This window comes from Pseudochaenichthys georgianus, chromosome 22 (genome assembly GCF_902827115.2).
Source record: "Pseudochaenichthys georgianus chromosome 22, fPseGeo1.2, whole genome shotgun sequence".
Classification (NCBI taxonomy): Eukaryota; Metazoa; Chordata; class Actinopteri; order Perciformes; family Channichthyidae; genus Pseudochaenichthys; species Pseudochaenichthys georgianus.
The window spans coordinates 4,356,927-4,378,078 of record NC_047524.1 but is presented as its reverse complement, the minus strand read 5'-3'; the positions used below and the strand labels follow the sequence as shown (position 1 = coordinate 4,378,078).

Genomic DNA, 21,152 nt, shown 5'->3' with positions numbered 1-21,152 from the left:
AAGCAGACCGATGGCAAGATGTACAATTTTAGAGTAAACACTTTTAATCCAGGCTTTCCTGCAGGAAATTGGTGTGTTTTCTCTCTCTCTCTCTCTCTCGTCTCTCTAGAAGAGAGCGTAGAGATCGAGCGAGATAGAGTAGAGCAGCAGTACGAGAAGAGTCGAGAGAGACGAGTAGTATCTAGATAGCGAGCTATAGAGATAGTCTCTATCTCTATCTCTCTCCAGATCGCTATATCGAGCTCTGATATCTCTATCTCTCTCTCCTCTATATCTATTCATCGCTAGTATCTATAGATTCTCTCTCTCTCTCCTCTATCGTCTCTATCTCTATCGTCTCTATCTCTACCGTCTCTCTCTTCGAAAATGTTACAAAGATCTTAACAATCAATACCGAGCTGAATCAGACAGGTCCCGACACGTCAGATGATTTATGCGGCAACAATTAGTTTTCTTATTATGATGTTATGAATTTTGGGGGAACTTTATTTGAAAGCCATCAGCATAGACTTAAATAGAACACGACACAAACTGAACTCATGTTCGGCACCTTGACATCCCTTCAATAGGCTATTTTCTGTGTGATGCAGCAACTGCCTAATAAAGCCTAAAAAGTCTGTATAATATTTCTGAAAAGCTAAAACTACACACTTGTTTCAGGCAATGCAGCTACTAACAAACACTGCGAACAAAACTAAAAGATCTGAATATATAAGCTCGCACTGACCATAGATTATAAAAAAGGAAATTAAATTATACAAATGCAGACAAGAGTAGATTATTTTAACTTAAAGAAAATACCTTAAAGGTGGGGTAGGTAAGTTTGAGAAACCGGCTCGAGATACACTTTTTGTTATATTCCATGGAATGCTCTTAACATCCCGATAGCAATGAATATCTTAAATGCTTTGACAAAAAAAAATATCATCAGTGGAAGCCGTGGCGCTGTAAAAAGCACGACCAATCACCTGAGCCGGCCCGGCTAAAGTAACTGGATGGCCTACCTGCCTGTCAGCCTTCCATCTGTGCACAAACTGATCTCGTGCCCTCATTGGTCATGTGCGCGTTCGTGTGTGTTGGAGGAGGGGCTCTGTGAGGAAGTGGCAGATCTCTTCCGGTTGTGTATTTTCAAATTCTAGCGCACTCGAGCTTGTTTGTCCAAAATTCCCTACCCCACCTTTAAGGACGGAGGAAAAAAGCTGGTAAAATGTATTAAAAACCGGTAAATTAAAAACCTGCTGGTCAAAATGTCCGGTAATAATTAGGGATGCTCCGATCGATCAGCCGCCGATCATTATCGGCCGATATTCACTCTTAATAGTTTGATCGGTGCTCTCTATAAAGGCCGACCAGGAGAGCTGGATCTGATCGATATGGACATAAACGCGAGTGAAGTGTAACCGGACGCGAGAGAGAGATCAGAGATCAGCTGCTGTGTCTGAGGGAGGCACGCAGCTCTGCATGATCACCTGAAGCCCCGCCCACTGTTTAGCAAGCTGCATGAGAAACTGACGGGCTGTCAGGAGAGAGGGAGGGAGAGGGAGAGGGGAAAAGAGAGGATCCGTTTCTCCCGTGTTATTATCCAAAGTTAATGTAAACTTTTGAATAATGTAATTTGTTTGAATGTAATAATTATGTTGTTTGTGGAATCATTTATTGAAAAATGAATCTGAAGTTTTCGATCTGTAACGATTATAAACTGAAGCAATATAAAAATGACTCCCATTAACTGAGTTTTAAACACCAGCATATCCGGTCATAGTCCGGTAATTACCTGCTAACGGAAACTCTGCACACAATTATTATTATTATTGAAACATGACCGGTAAGTTTCAAATTTGTCCGGTAAAATTAATTCTTTCCAGATTTGACCGGCAACAAAGAATCCTAGCGGAAACCCTGGTACGCACATATGCATGGTTTTACACACAGTATCCAGACTGTGTGGTACATCATCTCCTCCATCTGGATCCTGGCTGAGCGTCCTTGAGTAGCAACTCAACTCCCCAACCTCAGTCCTTCTCCTCTGAGCCAATCTCCTGGCACTGCACCCACACCATACTCTCTACAAATTGCCTCTCCATCTCACCTGTCCCAGCCAATTATCAATTATTGATGAATGGGTCACCTTACAGGGCTGAGAGACGGCAAGGGGAGGGGGAAGGAGAGGGCAGGCCTGAGGGTGAGGAGAGCACCGCAGACCGCTATCCCCTTAACAGACTGACTGCGCCTCCATGATACAGTAAGCGTTTGAGAGGCAGTGAATCAGACAGCTACATGCTTCTGCTCAAAAACCATTGAGAAACAGTTCATTCACGGTTCTTTCTAAAGCGGGAAGATCTGTCAATGTAAAATCAATACTGGATGAGAGAAGACACCATCTGGGAGTTTGGTTGTGGTATTATTGTGACATTTTGTCTCAACATGGTGTTAAAGATACCTTACCACCCCCCGCTCCTTCTAGTTTCTAGTTTACACACACACAGTTTTTGCAAAACTCAAAATGTACGGTCTCTATCCCAAGCCCAGATAACTTTGTTTACCTCACAAGGGATATTTCCCACAGACATAACAAAGCTTCCTCCAGATAAACAGAAGACATTAAACAGCTGTTTTCACAAGCTCATAAACACATTTGAATTTGTTTAATCCCCTTTAAGTAACTGTAGTCAAATCTCAAAAAATGTGACAAACAAAAAACAAAGTCTGTAATTGGTTTAAGTTAGTAGGCTGGTATGTATGTAAACATAAGTCTTACAGTAATCAGACTTCAGCACTGATCAAACCTGTTTTCCCGTTTCCTGACTCAATGTTAGTTCTCCCAGAAACCAGTTTTTTGGAGTGCATATGAAATCAAGTTAAGTTCAAATTAAAGTTTAGCAGCAGAAAGGTAAGCACATAATGCAAACTTTTTAAGCATAATATCCTCCTTCACATACTGAAAAACATACAAAGTAAGTACATTTTGAAAAAATATTTAAAGGTGGGGTAGGTAATTTTGGAGAAACCAGCTCGAGTGCGCTAGAATTTGAAAATACACCGCCGGAAAAAATCTGCCACTTCCTTACAGAGCCCCTCCTCCAATACACACGAACGCGCACATGACCAATGAGGGCACGAGATAAGTGTGTGCACAGATGGAAGGCTGACAGGCAGGAAGGCCATCCAGTTAATTTAGCCGGGCCGGCTAAAATAATTGGTCGTGCTTTTTACAGTACTACGGCTTCCACAAAAAAATGTTATGGATTTTTTGTCAAAGCACTTCAGATATTCATTGCTATCGGGATGTTAAGAGCATTCCATGGAATATAACAAAAAGTGTATCTCGAGCCGGTTTCTCAAACGTACTCACCCCACCTTTAAACGAGTAAGACGTCAAAGCTGCTGCAATACGTGAAATCTCTTTGTGCACCATAACAACTGTGGCGACATGCGGCGAGGACGTTGCCTTCTCCACTTTCTAATCATTAGGGCTGATAAGGACACAGCTAATAAAGCTCTGCAGCTGCAGATGCAAATGAGAAATTCATCCTCTGACTGTAGGATATCATCTCAGGTTAAATATAGTGCCGCGGTGCAGCTCCATTGATTCAACAACTAGGAAGAAGTGCCATCCTGAATTAAGTTATAAAAAGGTAGTAAAAGCATCCAAAAAAAGTGATGTGACATGTTTATGACCTAGGCAAAGAAAATGAGTGGTTTTAATATACTGCGCCACAACCAGCACCCCTTCACTGGCTCCACTTTTTGAGCATCAGGTCACTGGCAGCATTATTGTCCATTGTTTATGGGAGCTAGGAGCCACATCTCAAAAATAGAAAAAAAAAGGTTTGGTCATGGCAAATTCAAACGTCTGAAGGGAGGGGCCAAGGAGGTAAAAATGCCAAGTCCGCCACAGAAGCTGACCACTCAGGAGGCAGCTCCGCTCAGAGGGGAGGGGCTAAAGCTGGAGACGGAGGCCCCATTGAGGGAGTGCACAGAATCTCTGCAAGCAAAATATTTGATCAATGACTCACGGCAGACACGCATAAAGACACACAGGCTCATACACACACACACTTACACATAAGACTGCCATTCTCTCTCAATTCAAAGGAAAATGACCTAAATGCACCCCTTCAGTGACTTCTGTGACAGAGCTAAAAAAATCAAGTCATCATGCAGAGCAGACCAAAGCATGCAAACACACGCACACACACAGGGAGCTGCAGCTACAGAAACACAGACAGGATACAGCCCACACCCATGCGATGCGCAGCCAATTCTGCCATGCATTTTTTACATATTGCAAATGTCTGGAAGCCCCTCGCCGAACTGCTGATGGTAAAGAGAGCAAAGCCAAAAAAAAGCATGTAGAGGAACGGCCTATAGTATACTATTTAAAAATACTCAGGGCTCCTTAAGCTCAAGGTGAGTTAAAAGGTTCTTTTTTTTTTTTTTGGATAAACTTGACAGAAATCAAGTTTAAAGAAAAAAACAAACCTATAATTGTTTTGGGTTAAAAACCGGAAGCCTCACACATTTGTTTGGAGAAATAATAATTGAGTAAAAAGAAAACAGTCTTACAGACACACACACTGATGCTGTGTGGTCCAACAGAACAAAACAATCCACACACACACACACACACACACACACACACGTTTTTATTGTTAGTACGACAGCACTACTATGAATGGTGGAGGGAGTTAAATCAACAAAAACATATTTTTTACCATTGATGTGATTAGCCTCATCTTTTTTTGTTAGCTTTACAGACGGTGGCTATGTTTGATGGACATGTTAAGTGGTTGTACTTGATGCAAGCACTGTGAACAATAGGGACCTTATTTTATTTTGCACCTCTGTCCTTTCAAAATTCATCACGTAACTTGATTTTCTGCCTATCTTCAAAATCTAAAATAGACCCAAAATATAAAAACAATTAAAAACATACTACGTTTCTTCCGACCATGTCTAATGAAAAGCATTACCTGGCACTTAAGCTTACTAACACATTACATTACATTACATGTCACTTGTTAGACGCTTTTATCCAAAGCGACTTACATACACAACACTGTGGGCAATCCCAAGGAGCAATTTGTGGTGAAGTGTCCCAGGGACACACCGACATGCTGACTGCAGTGGGATTTAAACCTGCGACCCCCTGATCTGAACACCAACGCACAACCCACTGCACCACACGTCTCCACACATTTTGGTATTTACAAAAATGTACACATTTTATTCAGTTTGAAGCAAAACTATGTAAATATTTCAATTGAAATACACAATAATAGCTTCGACCTCAAATATCCACCTCAACAATAATTGAATCTTGAACTGAGTCATGTTTATCCTTACTGCAAGTCATCACATCTGCATATTTCCAGAAAGTGGTCCACTGAATACATATTAAGAACAAGTCATGCACAACATTTTAATACAGCCATTATTTATTATTGTTAATCCTATGTGCACACCACTCATGAATCATGAAGCATCACGACTCTAAAAGGATTCTCCTCTTCATTTTTTGCATTTTTTTATGTGGCTTGTAAGGATGAGTAATTTAACAATTACGACCAGAGTCTGTCAGGATGTGGCTGGTTGTGGTATTTGACCACTAACATTATACTGAAGATGGATAACCATCAGTTTCCCAAGAGAACAGATGCTAAGAAAGAGTTCTTTTAAATGACTGTGGTAAGTTTATAAATCCAAAACAGAGATCACCTGTTGTTTTAACACACATGTAATGCCTCAGCCATCCACTCTAAAATATACAATTTCCATCCATATGTGTCCAGACTCAGGAAGGGACACCCAACATCTGTGTCATTATAACAGTACCCTACCAAATGTGAAATAGTGTCACAACCCCCCCTTCTGCTCCTGCGTAATGGTGGTAAAGTTTTTTTTACACAATATCATTGTCATCATTTTTGTCGTAATTAGTTTATACATTATAGCGTGTTTTGTGAGGTCAGTCAAATCCAGGACCCTGAAGCGGGCAGGGAAGATAGTGGCCGACACCTCCCACCCTGGACACAAACTGTCCATCAGGACCAAAACCTCTCGCCACCTGAACAGTTTCTTCCCCTCTGCCTCATCAACAAGGCCCGGCCCCCCCACTGACACTTTACCTCAGACTCCATGCATTACATTAATGCACAACAATATTTTGTATTACTGCTGATTTTTTGTCCATATTTTATTCCTTCTACTCTATTCCATTGCAATGTAAATACTGTTGTATTTTTCTAGTTCTGTGTTTTTAATTCTTCTTTTTATGCACCACGACACCAAGTCGAATTTCTCGTACGTGTAAACCTACCTGGTAATAAACCTGTTTCTGATTCACATCACACTTGATTTAAAGTGTGTGCCAAATCTGAAGAAATTCCCTCAAGTTGTTCCTGAGATAAAAGTGTTAATGACAAAGAGACAGACGGAAAACCAAAAAACGAAGAAAAAATATTCCGAGGAAGGATAAATCCCACTCTGCTGCTCTTCTTTCAAATCCAGGCCCTCTGGAGCAGTGCCTTGAAGGCATATTTGGCCACCGACCCCTTGGGGGACAGCCGGGACATTTAAGATCGTCTCTGGCCTTTAAAAAGACACACTTTTGTTCCCAGCAACTTCAGCCTCGTATTTCGACAACCTTTTAAAACTGACCATCTTGATCCTTCTGGGCTTCTGCATTTCCCCATCATTAAAAAAACAAACATTGTTTTAATGTCTTTCTCTGTGAAAAACACCCTGGTACCCATAACATTAAAAGGCTGCTGGAGCCCAGTCTGCCAGCTGTTCCAGACACGCAGTGTTTAGCTCCAAGCTCTGGAGAAGAACACCACATTCAAGAGCACGCCTCACACCCACGCTTTAGAGCACATATGCATAGACGCACACACAGGTGTCTTCGTATTGATACACCCAACAGATCGAATGCTGTCTGCACTCAGGCCTGCCGGAGGAGGAGGGGGGGGGGGATGCTGCCGTCTGGACTGTTTCTCTCAGCTTGGTAATAAAAACTCAATTCAATTTGGTATCACCCCTGCTGTGCAAACAAGCCTCCCAATCCAGCCAAATAACAAATTGTATTTTAAAGTTCAGGGAAATCTTCTTAAATTTGACCGAGGCACAATACCTCTGCAGTGGAAAATAACTGAAGCGTGTTGCCCAGATAGAAATGTTTGAAATCCTGTTTTTTTGTTTTCTTGATGTTGTGTTTTGCAGGCGGGGTAACGGTCGGTCACTCACTTGCATGTTTGTCTGCCAGGGCGATGAGTGTGCCGGAGATGTCCCTGCGTCGGTAAAAACACACCACTTTGGCCTCCACGTTCCCATTGGCTGTCTGCAAACCAGAGACAATCGGCGTTACCACGGCAACAAGTGGTGCCGCACACAGAGCACCCACACACGCACACACAGATGATTACAAAAAAAAACCTTAGATGAGGAGAGTTCTTAACTATGGCTGAAAAAACTCAGTGTGAGGCTCCAGCTAATTCTCCCAAAATCACTTTAAGTGTCGCAGTTATCGGGACAGAGCGGTGTGTTCAGGGGTCGTCTGTTTTGTTACTTGTCTTTTCCTCATAATACTATATAGGTATGATGATATTTGTTTTTATTTAAGAGCTGAATGGTTTGTTAATGACTTTATTGAATGATACCTTAACATTAAAACTCTAGGTAGAACAGTTAAAGCAATAAGACTCATTGATAAATTGATTTGTAGTACTTTTTTTACTTGCAACAACAACAACAACAACAACGACACAAGAATGAGTTTGAATCTTATTAAAGGCCGGATTTTTCTCATGAATCACTCTAGTTAAATATAATGCAAGTAGAAGATGGATGGAGAAAAAGCCAACACATCCAACATGTCATATGTTTTTACATTATATATATTTTTTTATACTTTTCCAATCAGAGAACAATTAAAAATCTAATTTCCCACATTTCTGTGTTTGAAAATAGAGCGTAATACAAAAGAATAAAAGGTCATATATTAATAGTCAGCATTTTGTCATTAGTATGGGAGTTATTTCAAGGTTAAACAACAGCAGCTAAGCAGATTGGAAAATGAAATACAATGTAAATCTTCTGAGTCACTTCAGCACCTGGGCTAAAGGTGTTACATTTAACCAAATGTTTTCTTTTCGGTGATTTCACAAAAAATGATTCATGCATACATATATATATGTGCAGGAAAGTTAACACTGTAAAATGAACTTAAAGCAAAACAAAAGCGGAGACAATGAGAGAGTGGCGAGGGCAGCGAGAGAGAGGAAGATGAAGGATGGATCTGTTATCACAGGGAGGCGTCGAGGTGTAGTTTAAGCATCTGGCACTCAAGCAGCCGAGTGAATACACGTTCCTCGCTGATATTAGTTCATTTATCACCTTTTGCAACGTCACAGTAATGGCAGAGAAATGATCAGAAACTATTTGTTAACCAATCAATTGTTTCGGTCAGTTTTTTGAAGGAAACATGTTTATTTACTTCCGTTCCCACTTTCATTATGTGAGGATTTCCAGGGTTTTCTTGTCCGATGTGATATTCAAGTAAGTCATGCAAGAGTTGTTCAGACAAAACTAAACAACATCATTTGGCACATACTTCGCCCTTTTCTTCCACTCTAACAAAGCATGGATTTATTAGTGGCAGCCTTGGATTCTTAACTTGTAAATAAAATCATTAAGTGTTTAAATTGTAAATTTGTATCTTTAAAATGTTGGGCCACAATGTAAAAAGACATTACGCATGAAGGCTCCAATGTGTTTTTTAGCAGTTTTGAGCAGCTGCTGGTTGTCCGGACTTTTCCCTTTACCGTTTTACACTTTCTAAACACGCACCTCAAACTTTATGTTAGAGAAAGCCGGCGCTCCCTGCGGGGCGGGGAGACTGACAGTGACGGCAGAACAGAGGCTCGCTCTGCGCTCCGTGTCAATCACATTAGGCAGCCGGCAAGTTATCCACACAGGCCGGGACAGGGGACCGACACGCGCACCTGTAACCAGTCCGCAGAGACGGGACTCTTTTTCTGCTTCCTCGACTGAACAAAGTGCGAGATGGCAGGCTGGAGTTTACCCGACAGCATCCTGAGCGACATTATTATCTTAGGTGTGACATCTCAATACAAACACTGTTTTTACGGCTTTCAAGGCAATACAGATATGGCCTTTTAGAACCACACGTTTCCTTTACTTTAAAGTGGTACATTGCAAGTGTATTATTCATAGCAACAACTATCAATATCACCATTATGTTATAAGCATATCAACAAGCTGGTCATAGATGATTACTGTTAAACAAAACATTGGTATAAGACACAAAAAAGCTGTTAAATAACCCAATACACATTTTTTTGACAACCGCATTTTCCGTTTAACTTTAGGTTAGGAAATTGTAAAGCTACAAATAACAAATGTTGTCATTATAAATGATTGTGTTGTTCATTTCTGCATTATTCAATAAATAATTAGGTCTAAAAGCTCAATAAAAGTTTCATAACAATCTGAAGTCTAAAAATCTGTTTTCTTCAGTTTGCTGAAATCCCCAAATCTGTAAATCCTCACAGTTCAGAAGTTTAAATAAGTGTTTGGTATCTTTGCTAAATTATTTAACACAATGCATTGGTCATCAAATTGTTTGATTGGCTAATCATTTCAGGGCTATACTGGAATAAATGCAGCAACAACAAAACCAGAATGCACTGATGTTGAGTTTCATAAGATGGATAAAACAACTGGAAAAGACAGAGTTTAATCTTATACCTTATCCCCATATAAAAGTCTGATATTGAACAGTCCAGGGCGTATGGTAAAACATCCAAACTAAGCTTTATGAGAACCCAAAAGGACGAGTATATATTTGACAGTTAAACATTTACTTTAGTTATTAAAGTTAAGATTGTTTTGGTTTAATATCTAACAAATCAGACGGGAGCAGTAGAGTGGGTTTTAAAGGTGTAGCTTTCAGATCTGTGCTGCATTCAAGCACACTCACCTTGTTCAACTCCTCTATCCTCCTGATCAGCAGTGGGTTACTGGACGAGTTCTCAAAATAAACATAATCTGCAGAGGAACAGCGAGAAGGAGGAGGAGGAGGGAGAGGAGGAGGAGGAGGAGGGAGAGGAGGAAGAGGAGGAGGAGGGAGAGGAGAATGGAAAGAGAAAGGAAAAGAGAGAAGAGAAACGTCAGTCAGCATTTCAGGTTCATCCAAATGTTCAGGGTGCTTTCCAGATGAACAACACTGGCATCTTTATAATAAAAAAAAAAATGGGACACAGACATCTACTAAATACTAAAGAAGGATTCATTTTGCACTGACTACCGAATGTCATTATTGATGTTTTTCAAAGGAAGCTGACGTCATTCCACCGAAACTAATTAAAAAACATCTCTTCAAGTTGAATGAAGGGATTCATCGGGTTATTTACCAGCCTGTTATTTTTAAACTTTGATTTTAAACTGTGCGACCTTTCTACAGTCGTTGGCATGAAAATGACGCCGATACATATTTTGACCTGAGATCATGTGCAGCATGTGGAAGAGCATAACAGGGGAAATTGGGTTGGGCAATTTGTTAGATACAAACGTGTCTTTTAGAAATGATTACATGTATCTCTTTGACTTCACAACACTCAAGCCATTCGGCTACAACACTAGTACGCAACACTGTCATCTAATTCTAGAAATAGCTTAATACTTAAAAAATAATGTAGTGTAATCTTTATCGAGAATTGCGCAGAGATACCGGGCATAGACTGAATGAAGAAGACATCATCTTCACATCATGATCTTGAACGTCAACGTCTTGGAGCGATTCAGTGCGTCCATTTTTTATAAATAGGAGATCCTGCTGTAGTCTGAAGGTCTGACTAAATGAGACGTTGCCGCACAATAAATGTGTCTCTATAAAGCTCTCCATTCAGACTGCAGCCTTGTATTTCCTCATGTTTCCTTTGTCTTATCACCCTTCATCCTCCCCATGTGCGATTGTTGTTTGCATGCACGGTGTGTCTGCATTCGGAGAGCGTGTGTAGGAGACTGCACAAGCATTTCTACGCATGTGTGACTTAACTATGCATTTCTGTGTGTGTGTGTGTGTGTGTGTGTGTGTGTGTGTGTGTGTGTGTGTGTGTGTGTGTGTGTGTGTGTGTGTGGCTCCTGGCACTGCTCCAGGCCCATTGGAGGCTTAGCTCTCACCAGGATGTCCCCACAGGCCCCACTCTTGGTAGGGTGCCTGGTCTTAGCCCTGCATGTGTCTTGGCTGAGTGCTGTCAGATTATACCCCACACTTGGTTGGCTGCCTGGAGCTGGAGCTATCCTCCCTTCACCCTGAACCTCACCCGCCCATCCCCCACGCTCCTACGGGCCCCGTCTTCGCGACCGACTAGGCCATAGATCGCCCGAGAAAATTCCACCAGCACAACCTCGAAACACACCGACTCCTGCTTTCATTCCCTGCACCTCCTGCGTCTAACACTCACTGGTTTAGGCATGCACTCATCATGATTGCAACATTTCGGATCTGCACCGACATCCACAACTATCTTGACATAAATAGAAAAATCCACCTACAAACATCATCTGTTATGCATCTTGTTGTGGGCAAACCACCTTTTTTGGTGCAAATACTTCCAGACATTGTAACATGGTTGAATACGAATAGTCAATTGAAAAGGAAAAAAACATTTTGGTAGGTGTGAAGCTAAAAGATCCAAACCATCTCTGTTTCCAGCTTCTTAAAATGTAAGAAAAAGGCAGCTTTCTTTGCTTAATAATACGGTCCTAAATCGAATATCTTTAGTTTGTAGTACGCACATCTGGAATCATCGTTTAGGATTGCAACTAATGATTATTTTCCTACTACATTAGGTAATCGTTTTTACTATAAAAACCTTGGTCTCCGGGAAACTTTGATTGGCATTTTCTTAATCATCTTCCGACAATTTATAGACTAAAGTGTTACTTTCAGATCTATAAATAGTCGAACATAACGTCTGCTGATTAACTGCCAACAAAAACAATCAAGAAATCTCAGAGACAGCGGAGGAAGACACGACGCACATGTATCTCAAACACACAAACCTTTGACTAAAAAGCCTTTTGCTCAACTCTCCCTATTGGTATTCCTCTCTCATCCCACACTCACACAACTAAACAGATTCACAGCCACTCTTTGGAAGGAGGTGCAAATATAATTTGTCTTCAATTAAAGTAAATTCAATACAATTACTCCTAATATGAACATTCATCTGAAGAAGTAAGAACTGTCCTTGTGGGTTAAGGGTGAAGCCAGGCACTAACAGTAGTTCAGGAAGCATGAAGAGTGTAATTTCTATAACAGCGTATTTTGGCAACCTTACATACTCCCAACTCAACATCGCTACGAGGCGAGAAGAGATCGTCACATCACGCCTGTCTACTCTTCACCCTGAAACAGCTTGTTACTAGACTCCGCTGCCACTGTGACATCTTCGTCCTGCTGCTGAATATCAAATAGGAGCACTTGAAATTGAGCGTTCCTGAGACAGAAAATAAAGACAAGAAATCGGACTTGCTCATTTCCAGGTCGACCTGGAGGTCAGAGGCTGGCTGAAAAACTGAGTGGGGAAAAGTGAGCGAGACTCCATCCCATTTAGTGAGGAGCCACAGCAGAGACAGGCACCAGCTTTTTCACATCATTAATCCAAGAACACTGAGTATTTTTTAACGTTGGACGGGTGCCTCAAATTACAATGTGTTGACATCAAGCTGAAAATATATGATTTTCCAAGGATTTTTTGTTTAATATGTCTTTCTTTATAATAAAAACTAAAATGTGTTTAATAATAAAGAACCTGATAAATAAAAACGCTAATTCACCACTCCACTGAAAAGAGGACGAAGATACTATACTGCTCTCCTATCAATTATCAATACAAATTGCATTATGAACATCAGGGGATTTATCCATGAAGTTATCTTTAATATGGAAGGTGTTAAAAACAAGTGAGTTTAAGGGGATGTCTTCTTTAAGTTGCTTATTTTGTCCAAAAAAGGGCTGTTACAAAGATATGAATCAACTAATACACTAATTGACTCGCCTCATAGTTTCGGTACAAATTTGAAAGAACATACTTCAGCTGGACACACTGAATAATTCAAAGTAATTGCTGCTACAAAAAAACTAACTTTTTCTAGATACATTAAAGATATTTAAATCTGTCAATATTCAAAAGAACCCTGATCAAAATGTAGTTCCTGGCTTCAAAACATGGAGCGGTCTTATGATAAACCACACAGAGAAAATGTTGATATTTTTTTCTTGGCCTTCAACGTTCCCAAGCTCTGAGGGATCAATTAAGCGAGACTTCAAATGCGTCGTGAACGTTTCAAACCGAAGCAGAACCACATGTCAAACATTCGGCTTTGGAGTGAGGTTGGGTGTGAATGGCAGCCACGAGGTATGTTATTTTGGGGTGGGTTGGTGACAGGAACATGTCTGCTCGTAGTCCCGCATTAAGCATTTTCGTGGCTCGGGAACCGAAGTTATCACAAATTGATTCACTTTTACGTTCAACCCATGTCCTTTCCACCTATGGCGAGAAGAATAACAAAAATGGCAAGAAAACAGGGAAATGAAGAGTGGGAGTTTCCGCCATGTGAGGAGCTGAAGCCTGGTAGAGAGCGAGCTGGAGAGGAACTCAAAATGAGAGCAACAGAGAGAGAGAGAGAGAGAGAGAGAGAAATAAAGAGAGAGGGCCTGTAGGCACTGAGCAGCGTCACTCAGTCTCTCCATTTTCCCATCAGCCCTCCCGCCGCCTCAATCCACGTATAACCTCCCCTCCCCTCCACCACTCTCCATCCCCCGCTCCCAACGCCAGCCAATCTGCCAGCACCGGCGACTGTGATGTCACGGTGCAGTCGAATGTAGTGCGAGCCAATCGAGGCATGTTACCGAGCCTCAAAAGAGAGAGTCTGCTGGGCTGATTCAAACCAGGACAGAGAGAGACGCAAGGATGAGAGAGGGGAAAACATGATAGCGGATGGACTCGGGGACAAAAAAGAATTACAAAGCTGAGCAGAAATGTTAAGTTGGCGAATGAGTTGGTGAAACCAGGAGCAAACATCCTAAATGAGACTAAATGAAACGAGGTCCATTATTGACATTGAGGTGAAAAAATATATGACCATACAAAAAATAAAACTCAAGGATACCTCTCCAAACTACGCACTTAAATCATCCTGTACCTACAGTATCACAATTTTTCCCGTGTTAAACTTCTTTATTTTTTCGCTATCTGAATAGAAGCAGTTTTATCCTTCACCTTTTATGCAGATACTTGCAAGTAGTCTGAGGACAAATGTAAGGTTTGTAAAGACTGTCAGAGGGTTGTTGAAAGTATATCATATCTAATATTTTCACATTTCTACCACATATTAGTGCAATGGTCAGGGAACGCGAGTACACTATGGGGGAAACTCGATGATTAGAAATACATTTCTCCAATCATTGAAGTCCTAAAAGTTTCTCAAAAGAAAAGTGAAGATTTTTAACCAGCTCTTTGTTAAGCAGCGTGGTCATAACATGCAAATGAATGATGTCAAGTTGCGTCATTGAGGGAGCTTCCCCTACTTATTCGCCGCCGTCAAAGATCCACCATGTAACAAAAAAAGATAAAAAAAACAAAACAAGATAGGTCACATATTGTAGTTATCGTGATCAATGGCAGCCCTGTTAAAGTCATCTTGATACTATTTACGCAACTCAAATTAGCAAACTGTGATCAGAGGGAAAAAACCACAACATCAAGCCGTCGTTATGGGCATGACAGTTTTCAATGATGTACGGAGACACTTCATTTAGGATTCAGTCTCCATATGCGACAATAGAAAAGACAGTAGTGGCATGTACTACTTGTACAGTAAACCATGTAGGACAGTAATGAAAAGGCTAGAGGCTAGAGATGGGAGATAGAAAAGCAGGAAGCAGCAAATTTGAACATCCACCCACTCTTCTCCATGCGCAGATACCCCACACCCCACCCAAAGCTTACTCACACACTCCCACTGAGAGGCGTGTCTGTCGCAGTGATTCGGATTATGGCTTAGACTGTCACAGTATGGATGGAGATTTCTGTGGTAATGGCAGGTAGTTTAATCTTCAGAGTTCATCCCAACACTTTGATATCCCTACCTGGGAGCATCTCTCTAGCATAACTCCTGGCTGAAGATGGTAAACGCCACTTTAAGATAATACAGTAGATTCATCTCTTTGACTTTATGTTCTACAACTGTCTACTAACCTCGGAAATAATCCACATTACTCACCTCATGCAAACATAAACAGAAGGGGAAAAAAATCATAAAATGGGCCTTTTTCATAGAGTCAGTAAATCAGTTAAGGCAAAGAGAGATTTTTGATCTCATAAAAAATGGCAGCCACTTCCCTCCCAGCATGCATCTGTTTGGCACTTGTGCCTCGACCTCAGTGTGGCTTGTTCTCGTTATTCATATGTGACTAATCAGCAAACGTGTGTAGGTTTTACACAACAAATCTCTCTGAAAAAACTATTTTAGGGGAGTTTAGAAGACCAGATCTTGAAATCCAAATAGCTGCGGAGCCGCAAAGACGCCACAAGGAATCTAGCTTGCGTCAAATACTTTTTATTGTGATGGATGTATGTGTAGTTTGGCCTCTGTAGAAATGTGATGACGGGATAGGGACACCTGTCATGCATTTGCCCAATCCTGAATTTGGCAGGAAGGCAGTAAGCAGGTCGCAAAACTGTAATTACACCCACAAGACCTGTGAGAGAGGCAACTGCCAGCGTGGGAAATTAACACCAACCGCCAGCCAGAAAAAGTGTGGGCACCGTCAAAGTTTGTACCTTAGTCATTTTGTGGATTTGTAAACATTACAACACCGTTAAGCAGGGTCTGGATCATAACTGGCAGCATGGACAGCCAACAACCACAAAAATATGGGCACTGGCAATAAAAGTTTTTCACTTTTTAAAGTTAGTAACTACAACACGTTTAGCACATTCTGTACAAGAGTTCTCACACGCCGACATCCTCATTACAAGTGTTTATTTTAAGGCTAGCTTCACATTGTTTCAAGCCTGCCTTAAAACAATAGTCAGGAGCGGATATGAAGATTGAAACAGTTTCTGCTTGCTATAATCACACCTCCTGCTTTTACTTGCCTTTAAAAAGATCCCCTCTAAGTCTACAGTCCTTGTCCTGCAAAAATACATGACAACATGTACCTTAATGCTTAAGCTTAAGTGCTCTTTGTTATACAAATCACGTGTGCGTCTTTTAAGGTTAATCTTCTTAAAACTAATTTCCCTTCTTTTTGTTATCATCCATTCCCTTCACTGCAGCTCGGCACATAAAACATATTTGAGGGAATATTGAGGTAGGTTTTCATTTATAAGTCTGTCTCTGAAAGTTACCCACTTGATTTCTATAGTGAGGCTGCTTTAACAATGCCATTTACTCATTTCAGTAATTTCTTGGAGGTGAAAATGTGGAGGGCTTAAAGGTGGGGTAGGTAAGTTTCATAAACCGGCTCGGGTGCACTAAAATTTGAAAATACACAGCCGAAAAGAATCCTCCCCTTCCTTCAGACTTCCTTACAGAGCACCTCCTCCAACACACATGAACGCGCACATGACGTCAGCAGACTGGTGAAAGTGGCCGTCTGTTGCTGGCGAGTCATTGACGTACTGCTGCAATGCACGCCCAATGAGGGCACGAGATACATTTGTGCGTGCACGAGATGGAAGGCCCGGCTAAACGGATTGGTTGTACTTTTTACAGTATTACGGCTTCCACACATTACATTTTTTTATGGATTTTTTGTCAAAGCACTTCAGATATTCATTGCTATCGGGATGTTAGGAGCATTCCATGGAATATAACAAAAAGTGTACCTCGAGCCGGTTTCTGAAACTTACCTACCCCACCCTTAAGCCAGAACAAAAACATATGGTCATCATCCAGCATGGCACTGCAATGGCCAATTCAATATTTTCAATGTTTAGTCTGTGATTGTCGTGGAGTAAGATGTGGACTGCTAAATCTCGTATTTGCTCCAGGTGAAGTTAGGAATTAATTTTTTCTACAGAACGAGGCGTTAGGATTTTGTTCACTTGAAATGGAAGTAGTTGATATGAAAATATATTAAACTCTTAAAGGTGGGGTAGGTAAGTTTGAGAAACCGGCTCGAGATACACTTTTTGTTATATTCCATGGAATGCTCTTAACATCCCGATAGCAATGAAAATCTGAAGTGCTTTGACAAAAAATCCATTCAAAAATGTCATCAGTGGAAGCTGTGGTACTGTAAAAAGCACGACCAATCACCTGAGCCGGCCCGGCTAAAATAACTGGATGGCCTACCTGCCTGTCAGCCTTCCATCTGTGCACACACTTATCTCGTGCCCTCATTGGTCATGTGCGCGTTCGTGTGTGTTGGAGGAGGGGCTCTGTAAGGAAGTGGCAATTTGTTCCGGCTGTGTATTTTCCAATTCTAGCGCACTCGAGCTGGTTTCTCCAAAATTACCTACCCCACCTTTAATCACCAAAACGATGATCATTTTTAAAATGCCAAAAAACAACAACCTTGAATCCCTTTACCTCACATTTTGATAATAATAATAAAATAAAAAAACTTAACTCAAACTTTTTCAAGAACGTTTATGAAATTGTTCTCGCTTTTTTACTGGTGAGGATATTTACGATTATCCCGATAAAGGAAATTCACCACAATCAACATTTTGTGAGAGTTTTGCTTTCTCGATACCTATATCTAAAATTCCTGATTGCAAGTGCTTTAGGAAAAGAGCTTATAACCATCTTTAAGAAGAACATTTTCACACAAAGCACAGACTTTGTGAACCTATCATTCAAAACAAGATCTTAACACAACTACATATTTTCCTATTGTCTTTTGAGAGTCATTTTTGTGTGAACAGGTTTGCAGCCAGCCTTGGTGACTCTTGTTTATAGGTTCAGACTTTTGAAACTTCTGTGACCAGAGCACAAAAAGCATGCCTCTCTTCCTTTCCCGCCATTAAGATGATAAGCCTTATGATATAGCCTACACTTAGTCACAACACTTTCCTGTGTTTGGAGGGAAAGCACTGGGACGGAGCGCTGCAGGAAGAGTGGCGTGTGGCCTGCACGATAAAAACAAAGACAGCAGGGCCCACGGAGCAGCTTTTGTTCACGGTTCAAACACAAGGGAAGTCATTGCTTTTTCAAGATGATCCTGCATTGTCTTGCAAAGAGGCGGCCATCTTTCCAAGGGTCCCGCTTTGTCCTGTTGTTAAGTTGAATTGGTCTTAGGATAATTCAGCCAATTAATAGGCTTAATATAGGCCAAATTGGGCTCATTTTTTTATCTCTGTGGCAAAAAAAAAATACAATATATTATAATGGTTACTTTAATTAAGTGATGCGAGTTCACGCTTTATGGTTTTAGTTATTACACACTTAGGCCTATCTGTTTATAATTTCATCTAATAAGGGCAAAGAATAACTTGTTTGGTATGATCAATAAGAAGGACTGTGATGCAGCCCATAATAGCAATCATTCATGTTACGATTACCCTGAACATAATAAAGTGGATTGCGGAAACGATCCCAATTATTATCAAGATAGCCGATAAGGTCAGTGAATAGCTTACACACCTTCCGGCGCAGACTGAAAACTCATCTCTTTCGACTCCACTTCGAGCGATAGAATTACTAACAAAGCACTTATATACTAATAAAGGACTGGCTTATCTATAGCCAGTTGAGTAGCACTTGAAATGTTTTTGCTCTATGAAACCTGATGTACTTATATGATTCGGTTTTCTTCAAGTTTGTATTTTGTTGGTCGAACGCACTTATTGTACGTCGCTTTGGATAAAAGCGTCAGCTAAATGTAATGTAATGTAAAGAATTTAAAAACACCAACATTGTGTGAGTCACAATAAAACCCTACCCTGTCACTTCACTGGGTACCTGTGTCATCCATAACAACAGTCGCAGGAGTAAATAGTGGTGTGAGCTGATCTAAACCCTGACTGCTGACGCTCAGAGACATTATATTACTCCAGGAGGTCCCACAGTTATGCGTGGACTTATTACGACTCTAAGATTTTAAACAAACAAACAACTGGGATATATGTTGATATTTGTTATGGTATTAATGAGTTTCCTTTTTTCACTGTTAACTGCAGATGGGTCCAGTATCACGTCAAAATACAACATCTTAAAAGCTACCAAGTAGGCAGACCGGCAGGGACATTTGGTAAAAAAAGACACATAAGACCACCTAGTAAGCATCTCAGCAAGTGAGGCCAACAGTGTAATGAGCTGTACTTAATTCACCAACATGTGGCTGCTGAAGTGTTAACTTTCTGCCCTGTTCTGGACATAATCCTGCTCTCACTCAGGTAGGCCCTGTTTCATTTGACTAAATAAGAGGGCTATGACGTTCACTACAGGCTATTTTTATTGCGGGTACAATGCCAAATAGAGTCATCATCAGCATTCCTGTTTCACTAGACAATTGTCAGCAATGGCATGTCAATGTATCTGCAGTCACTCTTGCTCAATTTTCCATACACGCGTTTACTTTGAGTTAGGAAGAAGTATGTAATTTTGTAAACAACTATAACAAGGAAAAACTTGGACTGCAATAAAAAAAACATGAATGGAAATGTAGGCTTGATGGATCTACAGACTAACCTACTGAACTAACCTCTAAACAATGACACCTGCCATAAACTACATTAAACTATAACATGGCCCACCTTATTTTGGTTGTTCTGACACTTTGACAGTAACATTTTTGAAAAACAACATGTGAGAAACAGTCAAAATTCTGCAACCCTAATGAATTGAATGCAAGGCATCTGATTATTTGCCGGTCAATTATTGACCTTTCTCATGTCCATCCCCCTTTAAAAAAAAACATGTCCTTATTTAAACTCTAATGCACTAACTTTCATGTGCCTGTTTTTTTAGACATTACCTACAGGATATGAATCAGAGCAATGAGCAGAAAACGAGTGGGAGGGGGAAACAGGAATCTTCATTAGGTATTAACTGGAGATGCCTGAACGAAATGAGGAGAAATACCTCTGATTGAAATGTGTGAAAATGCATCTTTGAGCATGCAAGGAAAAACACATGTACCCATTTCAGCTTAAACTTTCTTATTATTTTTTAAATCCTAGTTTGTTTCTCTGCACTAAGGGAATAATACCACATGACTGCATCTACTCTGCACATTTTACGGGGTTTCTGCAGGTTTACTCATGATGTTAGTCCCCCTCATGAAAGAGTAGTTGAATGGTACGCAAAAACTTTTACAATACGTTCCCCATGTCCCCTTAAATGCATAGAAACACAATGCATGTGACTGTAGGTGCATCAGCTTGTCGAATTAGTTGTCAGGAGAGCGTCGCAAGTTACAAGAAACACAAAAGAAACGAGGGAAACCAGACTACTCTTCATCACCATCCTCCTCTTCACCACCCTCATCATCTGTGAAGCACAAGGCTCTTTAGCTTTAGGGAAATAAAAGACTACGGACCACGCTCTGTTTTAAAAAAGACCCACGGTTGTTCACGTCCGCCATAAACACACTACGGGAAGCTTGTGAAATGTTCCCCCCCTCCACCTTACCTCCAACCCGGTACATGTTCGCTGCCATGACTGCCCCGGTCCCTGGCTTCCTCTCCAGGTAGAGGGGAGGCTCTCTTCTCTCTCTCGCTGCCGGAGCTATGTTAGCACTGCCGCCGCTGTGTGTTGGAAAATGGTGGATTGATCAATACGAAACAGACTAGCTGAGGAACCTTAAAGAGACAGCGCACTATTTTTTTCCCCACACTTAAAAACTCAAGTTCGGCGGCTGAGATTTGGTTTGGTTTCAAGTTTTGTATCAAACTACTTAATATATTTCAAGTTTTGTGTTCTTGCTGTTAGCTTCTAGCATTTTCTAAACAAGGCAAACGTTACATACGTTGATGTAGTTCCACAAGTGACGTCACTGATCCATCCAACACCAACGGTTATCCCATTCACTTACCCTAATTATTCTTATATTGTTTAGTTTTATTGAGTTTATTTACTAATGAAACGACTAGTTTACATGCTAAATAGAG

General features: G+C 40.8%; 1 protein-coding gene across 2 annotated transcripts in view; it reads right to left on the bottom strand.

Annotated features, from left to right (window-relative positions):
- mta1 (metastasis associated 1) overlaps positions 1–20,930 on the bottom strand; it is a 45,389-nt gene extending 24,459 nt beyond the window's left edge. For both annotated transcript variants that reach the window (XM_034111765.2, XM_034111766.2), the window contains exons 1-3: positions 20,674–20,930; positions 10,001–10,068; positions 7,246–7,339 (exon numbers count right to left, since the gene is read on the bottom strand). In XM_034111765.2, coding sequence (XP_033967656.1) covers positions 7,246–7,339; positions 10,001–10,068; positions 20,674–20,701 — 190 coding nt within the window. In that variant the 5' untranslated portion in view covers positions 20,702–20,930. The remainder of the gene's footprint in view (positions 1–7,245; positions 7,340–10,000; positions 10,069–20,673) is intronic.
- Between the last annotated feature and the right edge of the window lie 222 nt (positions 20,931–21,152).